The 13,101-nt window shown below is 43.1% G+C and overlaps 1 protein-coding gene across 1 annotated transcript in view; it reads left to right on the forward strand.

Annotated features, from left to right (window-relative positions):
• LOC141052917 (uncharacterized) overlaps positions 1-13,101 on the forward strand; it is a 190,565-nt gene that overhangs the window by 125,268 nt on the left and 52,196 nt on the right. The window contains 6 exon segments of the mRNA XM_073550242.1: positions 2,058-2,156; positions 2,286-2,465; positions 2,551-2,674; positions 2,764-2,861; positions 6,826-6,916; positions 10,328-11,293. Of these exon segments, the coding sequence (XP_073406343.1) occupies positions 2,058-2,156; positions 2,286-2,465; positions 2,551-2,674; positions 2,764-2,861; positions 6,826-6,916; positions 10,328-11,293 (1,558 nt within the window).

Here is a 13,101-nt window from a genome sequence, read left to right on the forward strand (position 1 = left end):
AACAGGTAGTTCACAGGGACAGTTAGCGTTAATGTTTGGGACTGACTCAGAGTGGGAAGGGCTAAGCTAGAGGGAAATAGACAGTTTCCTGTTAGAATAGCCCAAGTGTACCTAGATAAAGGACCTAAGGGTCCAGTGTGAGCAGTGCCTCGTGATGTGGGTGTCACAAATGATAAACAAGACGACAACAGAAATGAGAAAAATGTTACACATGATCAAAGAAATGTTTGAGAAGATCTGTACCCACTATCAACTACATATAATCTTCGCCAAGTTAATATTCAGTAAAAGTTTATTTTTGATGGTTGGATCTTTCATTGAACTATGAAACAACTGGTCCTGGCAAACCAGAGTCTTCGGTTGCATGCAGCCTTCATCGATGTAAAGTCCTCTATGCACAAGTCCACACACCCAGCCAGGACCCCATCTTCATTTAACGTGCCTGGGCATGGGAGATAAGTACCTCGCCAATGGCTGTCACCGAGTGCCATGTTACAGGATTAAGTCTTGTAGCTAGAAGAGCAGAGTGATGTGGGAAGACTTGAGTTACCTGGAGGATGGCGACCATTAAGCGGTTTAAGATAGTGCCAAACGTGGACACTGTAATGGCGTTATTGGCACCGAACAAGAAGGTGGACGTCATCCATAGTGGGGGGGACTATATTTTTACCTGTCTCTTGGGTAGGGGTGGAGTAAAAGAATTGTGTCCTCATCCTTAGGACTAATGAGGGACAACAGACTGTGCCTAATGGGTGAAAAGGGCTGCCCTTAAAGGAAAAGACTGTTGCTTGCTTGAGAGTCCATGTTCAGAGACGCCAAATTAACCCTAGGGACTGGTGTTTGGTTAGGAGAAAACAAAAAGCATTCAGATGATCGTACGTTCCAGGGGCTTAACCGAGTAGGACCGGATCTGTGTCTCAAGGTACTTCATCTAGTGCTATGAGTTATGTGTAGTAGTTTGCTGGTGTTTTGCAGGTACCGGATGGCCGAGGACAGCCATCAAGGTAACTGGCATAGACAAGACAGAGTACGCGAGATAAATAGAATACCCCGAGAAGGAGTTCCAGAGAATCAATAGATAAGAAGGTAACTACTGGCCATAATGGCACCATAGTTCTCCTAAGACCGGTGTCAGACTTGCGAGTGCGATGCGAGAAACTCGCGCATCAACACCCGGCATTGCCGCTGGCACTCGGGACCGGAGTGTGCGGCTGCATAGAAATACATGCAGCCACACGCTGTGGTCCGAGTGCCGGCGGCAGTGCCGGGTGTTGATGCGAGAGACTTGCGCAAGACTTTTCTTCAGGGAGAACAAACTGATCAGCTTCTGAAATTCAAATGCCAGACCCTTTTCTCACCTGACATAATCTGCAGTTGCAGCTGACTTTAATCTAATATATTGGAGCCTTAAAACGGTTAACCAATACTAGGACAACCCCTTCTCATGCCCCACGCTTGGCCCCAATAAAATAAAGAAGCTTACACTCCCCTCCCGGGCCGATGCCAGTTCCGCGGTGTCGGCAGCTCTCCCAAGGAGTCTTGTGCTGTTGTGACATGTGACCCTGGCGTCCAATCAGCGCTGGTGTCACTGTCTCCGTCTTTGTACAAATTGAACATGAAGAGGAAGTCCGTGCTGCAGCTGGTTTCTGAAGCCAGCGCTAATGCATATGACCAGAAGTTGTCCAAGTAGTGGACAGCTTTAAGAGTTTACTTAAACAGAATGTTGTAAAATAATTTAAAAAATACCACCGCTGCTTGGGTTTCCTGTCAGTCTCTAATTTCTGCTCAGTCCCAAAGAACTACAGCCAATCAGTTGCTGAAATAGTGGCCATCATAGCTAGTGATTGGGAGTATGAAGGAGAAGTCTTAGTCAGCAATTCGTCTTATTTTCCAGTCCATGCGAGACAGAGAATACAGCATCTATCTATTCCCAAGTATCTACTGATATGTTTCCCCCTATTATCTTCAGTAATTTTATTATTAGATTATTTATGGTGTTACAACGACTCATCTTCTCCCCATTCAGATTCTTACAATATCAGATCCTCTCAGTGGAGGTCTTATTTCTGATTTACTCATCGAGGATGGACAGGGACAGGATAACAAAGAGGATATTACACCTTACCTTAGAAATCCTCTTCCGGCTTACTGGAGAGGTGAGAGATACTGATGACGTCACATTACATCATTCTTATCTATGGGAATAACAGATGGCCAGAACTGGAGAGGTGAGAACTCTGGAAATGTCTGTAGTGAGATTTATTAATGTGTCTCTCCATAACCAGGATTACACAGTGGTGAAGAAGACCTCTAGGGAGCGCTGTCAGGCCCCTGTGTCAGAGGGATGGGGAAGACCGATGAGCCCAATCACGGGGCCTCCACCTCACCCCATGATACATGAGGACACCAATGACCAGAATATCCTAGAACTCACCTACAAGATGATTGGGCTGCTGACTGGAGAGGTGACACTGCTGGCAATCCTGAGACATTTATACAGTAACGCAATGAAGGGATCGGGGGGGATGACTGTATCATTGTATGTGTCAGGTTCCTATAAGGTGTCAGGATGTCACCGTCTATTTCTCCATGGAGGAGTGGGAGTATTTAGAAGGACACAGAGATCTGTACAATGACATCATGATGGAGGTTCCCCAGCCCCTCTCATCACCAGGTAATAGACAAGACTAAATACACACGGCTTATAATTATCGGTGTGTAATCAATGAATTCAGTCCTTCAATGTGTTTCCGTTTCCTCCAGATCTATCCAGTAAGAGGACAACATCAGAGAGTTGTCCCCGTCCTCTTCTTCCACAGGACTGTAAACAAGAAGATCCCGATGTTCCTCAGGATGATCAGGTAGATGGAGAGTAGATATCATGAGATCTCCCCCATGATGTGTAGATGGTTGTGAAGGTCTTGCTTTATCCATCAAAATTATACAGTGGCATGTAAACGTTTGGGCACCCCTGGTCAGAATTACAGTTATTGTAAACAGTGGCGCAAGTTGAAGATGAAATGATCTCTAAAAGGCCTAAAGTTAAAGATGACACGTTTCCTTTGTGTTTTAGGTTAACAAAAATATGTATATATTGTCATCTTTTAAAACTTTTTTTTTTAATCAGATATCTTTTTCTTAAAGCTTTTTTTACATTTTTAACACTACGACAATCACAAACAAAAACACACTGCCTTCACCCCCCCCCCCCGTTCCAACTCCTTCATCTCTGGACCCTATAAATTCCCTACATGCATATAACAGACCATCACATACAATCAAAGATACAGAAAAAGGTTGATACATAGAAAGAAAAAGAACGGGCAAACAGAAAACTGTTCTGTCAAATCGGCCTTTTGTTTCTTCTTAAATCAGATATTGATCTCATAATGCAATATTAAGCATTACACAATAATATTACTAGAAGCCACGGCTAGAGATGGATCAGACATCAGAGTACTGAAACAGTTTCAACCTAGTAAGGATAATATGGACATTCCGCACGCGCGGCGTCGCTGTGCTAATCGCTGGTGAAGCTGTCTGTTTGACAGCTCACCAGCGATCACATAGCGATTCACAAGCGATCCTGACACGTTGATATCGTTGTCGGGATCGCTGGTAAGTCGCTATGTGTGACGGGGCCTTAAATCCCTCCAATCTAAACAGCTCTGATAATTTTGGATTGTGCCAAACAGGCATAACTGGGGTATATCCATCAGTTTCTAACACTTGTGTCACAATCCATTTTTGGAAGATTTGGTTTCTCTCAAATTAAAACTTTTTTCCTTTCAGGCCAGCGGGGGTTAATGTCAGGTCCCCCCCCCTTCCCCGCTGGCAAGTTGGTGTAATTGCATTGCTGCTGGGTTAGCTGATGTGGGTGATGACCACTCCCACCATCCTTTAAAAGGTCTCCTGTTATGAACTGGTCACCGAGGAGGATGGCAGGAATAGGCTAGGCCACCAGGAAACCAGAAAGGTTGGTAACTTAGCGGATTGCAGACCCCTAATCCTAACAAAACAACTAGCAGTAGCCGTGGGGCGTACCTTCGATGCCCTAGACGCCTCGGCACAGCCGGAGAGCTAACTAAGCCTAAAGCAAGAAAGGTGAAATCTAATCTGCCCCGGAGTAAAACCCCAAAGGAATAGATAGCCCCCAAACATATATTGTTGGTGAGGCAAGATGAGACACAAACACGGGCAGAAAATAGACTGAGCAAATGATGGGGCCCAAATTGTCTAGACAGGATAGGAAAGACACTGTCTGCAATCACGCAAACACCCTAAAAAATCCAACACGTCTGATGTACAAAAAACACTGAGGTCTCACGACCTCTCCCCCACTATATCAGCATTCTGGTGTGAATTGGCAGCAAAGCAAAAGAGACTAATATAACAGGGGACTGATCAAACTGACACAAGCTGTAACATGTGGAGCAGGGTCCAGCGCTGCCCCAGCAGGGAGCATGCTGAACCCTAACAGCAAAGCAAAAAGCAGAAAAAGGCAAAACCAGATTAGATGCAAAGGATTAGCAAATGAATCACTTAACTGAAAAATGCAGGATCAGGCAGGAGACAGCAGACCTCAAAATGCACAGGAAGAAACAAATCACCAGCAGCAACTGAGGGAAGCCTACTCACTTGTATCCTCCCAGTCCGTAACCCCTCACTTCCAATCATCGTCAGGTGGCAGACTTCTATCAACCCGGCCAGCTCCACTACCCGCAGTAAACACCAGAGGGAGCTCCGACTCAGAAGTCAGATCAAGAAATTCACAACAGTCACCTGAGGCTTCAGCTGACTGACAGTGTTAGAGCATTCTACAGTGACCAAGCTGGAGGGGGGAGCTCTCTGGGTGCAGTTGTACTTTGCTGAGTTCGCTCTTTTGGTGTCTTATTCTGCTGTGTGGTGCTTTGCAGAAGAGAAAGCTAAGTGTTGTATTTTTTTTACCTTGTCCCTTTAATGTCTGTCCTTTCATTACTTTTTGTTGTATTAGTGCAGTGGTGGGACTAGTGCTCTCACCTTCCAGCTCTCTACTTAGGGATAAGAGCAGGGCAAGTGAGGGATTAGGCATCCTGCTCGGCAACAGGGTAAAAGAAGCCATATAGGGATGATAGGGAGATCAGGGTACATCCTCAGATGAGTGCAGTAGGTGTCCAGTTCCCTGTTCCCTATCAGCAGGGCCCACCGTTGTTATTGTTTCCCTTGCGTTCCCTTGTGTGTTGCGCCGTCCGTTGACCGACCATTCGTGGGGTCGTGTCACACCGTAACAGTCACTCCGTGACATTAACACTGACAGTCATATTTTCTCCGGTGAGTCATGTCTTGTATGCAGGCCTTTGCCCAACTGATCCAGACCCTCACTGATGAGCTCAAGGAGCTGCCGGGTCAGGTGATGCTGCAGCAGTTAATGGGAATCTGGGCTTCGGCTAAGTTTCAGGCTTTACCGGAACCCAAAATATCTCTCCCTGACCAGTTTTCTGGAGGGAAAGATAAGTTTCTGGTGTTTAAGGAAGCCTGCAAGTTCTACTTCAGGCTCCGCCCTCGTTCATCAGAGAGTGAGGAACAACGGGTGGGAATCATAGTCTCCCTTCTTAAGGGTGAACCCCAATCCTGGGCCTTCTCCTTGCTGACCGATTCACCATCTTTGCGGTCGGTGGACGAGTTTTTTGCGGCATTGGTGCTTGTGTATGGTGATCCTGATGGCGTCTCCCTGGCTGAGTCCCGGCTCGATAAGATCAAGCAAGAGGGCCGGCCGGCTGAGGAGTACTGCTCAGAGTTTAGGAGGTGGGCCACTGACACGCAGTGGAATGACCCTGCCCTTAGGAGCCATTTTTGTCAGGGTCTGTCTCCTAGGTTGCAGGATACTTTGGTGTAGTACGCTGCTCTCAGGTGGTTGGAAGCCACCATGTCCCTTGCTAGCTGGGTGGATAAATGCCTCAGGAAGAGGCATACACCAAATCTGCCCCCTGTTGGCCTTGCTAGGGAGGAGGACACACTGATGCAGGCGGACGAACCCATGCAGGTGGGAGGCGTTGCGTCTCAGGTGGGGTTTTTCATCGGTGTCTGCCCAGCTTGCGCCAAAATATCTACACCATAGGAAAAGCCGTGTCCACCTGGTCGTGTGGAGGGAGACAACCAGGGAGTGTATATTTCCTCCATCTTTTCGTCTCAGTGCACCATCCATGCTGAAGTAGTGGTTGGAGGTGGGACTGAGACTATACCGGTGCTTGTGGACAGTGGAGCGGAAATCAATCTGGTGGATGCTCACTTTGTCCAGACTCATGGCCTGATGAGTCCAAGACCCTTAAGCATTCAGGCCATTGACTCTGTCCCTCTGTCCCACTCAGCCAGGGGAGGGTGACACAAGTTGTAGATGATATACACCTGCATATAGGGTCTCTTCACGAAGAGTCCCTGTCGTGCTACACACTCACACGATTTAAATATATATATATATAAATATGTGTGTATGTATATACTGTATATATTATTATATTATTAAATTGTCCTCTTTTACATTTTAAAAATTAAAATGGACTGATGCAAAATATTATGTGTGTGTGCATATATATAATTATAATATATTTTTTTGCTTAAAATATAAAGGACATTTGTCATATTTAATTAGGCATTTTAAGAGATCATTTAAACTTTAATTGCTTAACTGTTCACAATAACAGTAATTTTGACCAGGGGTGCCCAAACTTTTACTTGACACTGTATGTTTTATACTTGTGTAATGAGAACGGTGGAGATGTCAGGATTGGAGCTGATCATAGATGTGACTTCTCCATCTGTCTGTGACTTTTACAATATTTGTTTCAGGGTGAAGATCTGACCCATATTAATACTACAGAGACATATGTGAGGGGTAATGAGTGGTGTAAAGAGGAGATTCCTACATATGATCACCCAGGTGAGTAGTAACCACTACATACCGAGAGGTCACAGATTCTTCTCATTCACTGGCTGATACTGCTTTATTGGTGGTCTTGTCCGGTCATATCACAATTAAAGGTCACCATTCTGCTGCTATACCTCTGCATGCTCCTCTACCCAAAAATGCCCCCATTAGTTTTAGCATTTATATAAGAACTTGTACTCTAGTCATCCATTGTTGAATCTATGGGGCCAGAAAATAAAATTTTCTTCATATTTGTAAATTAAATTTACCGTATTTTCCGGACTATAAGACCCACTTTTTCCTCCAAAATTTTGGAAGAAATGGTGGGTATGTCTTATAGTCTGGATGTACCTGCTGCGGCTGTGGATGGGGAGATGATGCAGCGGCGGAGCAGTGGGTCACAGGAGGCGGGTGCTGGCTGCTGTGGATAACCTCTGTTCCCGATGCTAAAGAGAAATGAATATTCACTGCTCACTATGCCCATAATCCCTCCCACATTTATGCACTTAAGCGGGCGCCGAGAGGTGGGAGGTACTATGGGCGCGGAGAGGAATGGATATTCATTCCTCTTTAATAGCGGACATGCTGTTAGCTGCTGCCATGGCTCATGGAGCCGCTGGGCGAACACGTGTACCCGCTACTAAAGGGAATGAATATTCACTGCTCTCCACTCCCATGGGCGTGCAGAGCAGTGAATATTCATTAATCTTTATTAGTTTGCACAATGGCCGCAGCTGCCGGCTTCCTGCAGCCTTTGCTTGCTATTAAAGAGAATGAATTTTCACTGCTCTCCACGCACATGGGAGTGGAGAGCAGTGAATATTCATTCTCTTGTAGCAGGCACAAGTGCTCTCCCAAAGGCTGTGGCTAAGAGTGTGCCTGCTGTGAACACCTTTCCGACATTGGGCATAATAATACGCCGATGTGGGCACCAATGGTGAGCCCACATCTTTCCCGGGTCATGTCAGCTGTTTTGAACAGCTTACAGGTGCCCGGAATAGCCGCAGGTGGAATCGCAATCCACCCGCGGCTATTAACCCGTTAAATGCCGCTGTCAAACGCTGACAGTGGTATTTAACTCACACTTCCGGAAATCCTCCCACCGGTGACCCCCATCACATGAACACAGGTCACGGGTGGGTTGGCATGACAACCAGAGACCTATGTGAGCGCCACTACTACATATAGACGATCTGATCATCGCCTGTATGTAGCAGAGCTGATCGGGTCAGGGCAGCTTCTAGTCTCCCATGGAGACTATTGAAGAATGCCAAACGTAAAAAAAAAAATGTTTTTAAAAAAATGAAAAAGTTTAAAAAAATATAAAAATTCAAATCACCCCAGTTTCGCCTCTTTCAAAATAAAACAATTAAAAAAAAAATCAAACATACACATATTTGGTATTGCTGCCTTCAGGATTGCCCGATCTATCAATAAAAAAAGGATTAACTTGATCGCTAAAAGGCGTAGCGAGAAAAAAAGTCAAAATGCCATAATTATTTTTTTTGGTCGCGGCGACATTGCAATTCAATGAAATAACGGGTGATCAAAAGGTCATATCTGCACCAAAATAGTATAATTAAAAACGTTGGCTTGGCACGTAAAAAATAGGCCCCCACCCAACCCGAGGTCACGAAAAATGGAGTCGCTATGGGTATCGGAACATAACACAATTTTTTTTTTTTTTCTTTTAACAAGGTTTTGGATTTTTTTTTTACCACTTAGGATAGGTTCACATTTGTGGTTTAGTCCGCTGCGTTTGATGCGCATACATCCACATGCGTCCCTATCTTTAACATGGGGTACGCAGGGACGTATGTTTGTATGCGTTCGGATGTGTTTGCGTACGGTTGTGCCTTTTCACGGTATGCGGTGGGGCGCGCCAAACGCATCTTGTTGCATTTTTTGCGGCGTCAAATATCCGCAGTCATCCGCATGCAGATGACTGCGGATGACGTGCGTAAGAAAAACGCATTACTGGCTATGAACTCAACGACATGTGTACACTCTGCGTTTGCATATGTAACGACATGCGTGCACTTTGTGTTTGCGGACGCAGGAATTTACATAAGACTCACCCATTGGGCGTGGTTTGTGTAAATTCAAAAATTCACCGGGAGAATAGCAGTTGCCTATCATCTGCAACCGCAAACGCATGCATGCGTTTGCATGCATTTTTGCATGCGTTTGCGGACAATACGCTGTGGACTCAACCGCAAATATGAACCTAGCCTTAGATGAAGAACCTAGACATGTTTGGGGCCTATGAACTCGTAATGACCTGGAGAATCATAATGGCAGGTCAGTTTTAGCATTTAGAGAATCTAGTAAAAAAGCCAAACAAAAAGCAAGTGTGGGATTGCACTTTTTTTGCAATTTCACTGCACTTGGAATTTTTTTCCCGTTTTCTAGCACATGACATGGTAAAACCAATGGTGACCTTCAAAAGTACAACTCGTCCCGCAAAAAACAAGCCCTCACATGGCCATATTGACGGGAAAATAAAAAAGAGTTATAGCTCTGAGAAGAAGGGGAGAAAAAGCGAAAACGCAAAGCCGAAAATACCTCCTGTCATGAAGGGGTTAAAGAAGATGAATATTCACTGCTCCACACCCCCATAGTCCCGGGCACAGGGAGCAGTGAGTATTCCGGCAGCTGTCCTCTGCTTGTAAGCAGCGCATGACTTCACTGCCATTCGCTGCTTACAAGCATAAATCAGCTGCTGGCATCTGAATAGGATGCTGCGAGGGAGCGCAGGGAAGTTAAGTAGGTTTTTTTTAATATTTTTTGATGGGTGTCATGCATACCATGATAGGGATGAGGGGAACATGCACATTAGGATGGTTATGGGGGCTGTGCTTTCCAAGATAGGGATGAGGGGGCCGTGCATACCAGGATGGGGATGAGGAGGTGGTGCATATCAGGATATAATATATTGTACAGAAATTCACATTTGGTCTAGATGAAAATTTACCATATTTTTCGGACTATAAGACGCATCTAGATTTTAGAGGAAGAAAATTGAAAAAATAAAGCAAAAAATGTATTCTCTGGGAACTAGCACAGAGTGGATATTGGAGAATGACAATTGCAAATATGCCATTTTAGAACCCAATGATTGGTGCCCAGCATGTGCTTCTGGAGGCATTCACAGTGTAAATGTTTAAGTGGATTTTTCTTTTTACTGCAGTGTTAAACATGTGGACGCTAACAGTTTTTGGGCACACGGTAAGGCTCAAAAGTGAGGGGGACATTTAGCTTTGGGAACTCAGATTTTGCTGGATAGGGTTAGGGAATTTTTAACTGTTTTTGTCTTTGTAAATAATTGAATTTTGCTACATAACTTGCCATTTCTTTTGATATTCTAGAAATGTTATAAAATATAATTCATCATAATTTAAGAATAATCTTTATTCTTGGCAGATGACTTTAACAGCAGATCAGAGGGACAATTGGCATCTTCAATTTTTCAATCAGATGGCCTTGATATCAATCAAGATATAACTGACATCTATGCCACTATTCCAGATATACCATCATCCTTTCACAGCAAAGATCTATCATTTGATCATTTTCATCAGATCCTGTCTTCTGAGTCATCACCGATTATTAAGAAAAATAAAAGTCACAAAAGAGTTGTTAAATATCAAAGTACTCTGACCACAAACAATGAATATACAAGCTTAGAACATGAAGAAAGTTTTTCCCTCAAAACGACTTTTGTTACACATCCAAAAATTGACATTGAAGAAGAAAATCTTTTTTCCTCTGAGTGTGGAAAATATTTTACCAAGAAATTAGAGCATGTTAGACAAAAAAGAGTTCACGCAGGAGAGAAGCCATATTTATGTTCAGAATGTGGTAAATGTTTTGCATATAAATCACATTTTGTTACACATCAGAGGAGTCACACAGGGGAGAAGCCATTTTCATGTTCAGAATGTGAGAAATGTTTTGCAAAGAAATCAGAATTTGTTAGACATCAGAGAAGTCACACAGGGGAGAAGCCATTTGCATGTTCAGAATGTGAGAAATGTTTTGCAGATAAATCATATCTTGTTTCACATCAGAAATGTCACACAGGGAATAAGCCATATTCATGTTTAGAGTGTGGTAATTGTTTTGCATATAAATCACGACTTGCTAAGCATCAGAGAACTCACACAGGGGAGAAGCCATTTTCATGTTCAGAATGTGGGAAATGTTTTGCAGATAAATCAATTTTTGTTACACATCAGAGAATTCACACAGGGGAGAAACCATTTGCATGTTCAGAGTGCGAGAAATGTTTTTCAGATAAATCATATCTTGTTTCACATCAGAGAAGTCACACAGGGGAGAAGCCATATTCATGTTCAGAATGTGGGAAATGTTTTACCAATAAATGGAGTCTTACTAAACATCAAATATCTCACAAAGGGAAAAGGCATTCTCGTACCTAGAAGGTGTGAAATATTTTACTCGAAAATCATATTTTGTTGACCACATTCAAAAACTCACACAGGCAGTGTGCGGCTAGTCAGATGACGGCTGTTTCGTATATAGAAACGCATTTACAGCTCTGTTTACCATAAATTTTTTTACAAACTGCAAGAAAATACATAACAAAGAGTCAAAGTAATGACGACAAATAAGTAAATGAGATAGCAAGTGAGCACTTACATTTGAATTAAACCATATGCAATTATTAATACACGTCTTATCTAAATATCAAATTCAATGCAATATTCCATCTGCATTGAATATTTATCAGTTACATATATCCACTGCATGGACAAGAGTATTGCTACACCTCCCCTTAAATCTCCCAAGAAACAAAAACAACTTTTCTTCCTCCATCTTCTGCCTAACTCCCAATCTCAATTTGTAATGCTGGGGTAAGATTACACAGGTCTGTGACTAATAAGCTGTTTGATTATTTTCATATAATTTCCATGTATTTTGATAACGGAAAAAATACTGAAAAAATCCTAAACGTCAGGACTTGCCTTAAACCTTCTTCTGCAAACTCTGGTGTGAATCGTGGGCAGGTAGCTTATTTTCTTTCCCAATTAACATCAATAGGAACTGTGTAATTGGCTGGTGGCAGTCAGGTGGTTAGTGACATAGAAAGGTCCTTATGCTTTCAAGAAACTTGCATTAGAATTTAATTCATCAACCGTGTTTCCTCAAATTACCGTTATGGCTTTGCGGAAGTATATTAATTCACCTGACCGTTTCTGTTTCATTTGTGGTGAATATACAGTGCTGAATCAACACCTGAATATTACATACTTTGTGAAAAAAGTATATGTCGCATACGTCAGACTAACACTTGGAGATTAATAAATAGTTTGGGCGCCTCAAAGTGTGCAGACAGCGTGTTTGAGGACCTCTGAAATTGGTTCAAGGGTAAGAAAAAAGCGAAAGTTATTGGATTCCTATGGTATGGTGAGAGCAAAAGAACCATAGTGATGACTTCTACTTTTGTTCATTCAATGCGAAAGGGGATAATTACAAATGGAAGCATTCCATTTCATACCCCAATCTTCACTCAGTAAATCGTCCCATCCCCCATGGCACAGATATACCAGTATTCAAGGCCACTGTTACTTTGGAAGAGATACCTTGCTCCGATGAAGGCAGAATCATACCTGAACCAGATGACTAATCAAGTTCTGACATTGAAGATGTTACAAGACCACCATTTTTTTTCCCAGGAGGAGATGAAGGATTTAGTAAAAGGCTTGAATCTTCCCAAAGATGATTCTGAGTTACTTAGATCAAGGCTCAAAAGCAGGAATTTAATTTTACCAGTAGTGTCTTTTTCATGGTTCAGACATTGTGAAAAGGAGTTCGTTCCTTACTTTGCCCAGGAAGACAAGTTGGTTTACTGCATCGATGTCAAAGGTTTGATGGGTCAATTCAAAATCCAATATGATTCATTGCAATGAAGTATCCTTATGGATTCTTCAAAAAGAAGTCTCAAAGCACTTTTACTCCGCAATGATGGTTTTTACGCTTCCATCCCTGTAGGTCATTCTGTACACTTGAAGGAAACCTATGGGAACTTGGAATTGGTTCTTTGTAAACTTAAATATGAAGACAACAGTTGGCAAATGTGTGGGATTTGAAGGTCTTTTTCATGCTGCTCAGGCAACAAGCTGGGTATACCAAATACCCTTTTTTTCTGTGTCTGTGGGACAATTGAAAGCGAC

This window comes from Dendrobates tinctorius, unplaced genomic scaffold, assembly GCF_039654945.1.
Source record: "Dendrobates tinctorius isolate UK_male_01 unplaced genomic scaffold, ASM3965494v1 ptg000164l, whole genome shotgun sequence".
Taxonomy (NCBI): Eukaryota; Metazoa; Chordata; class Amphibia; order Anura; family Dendrobatidae; genus Dendrobates; species Dendrobates tinctorius.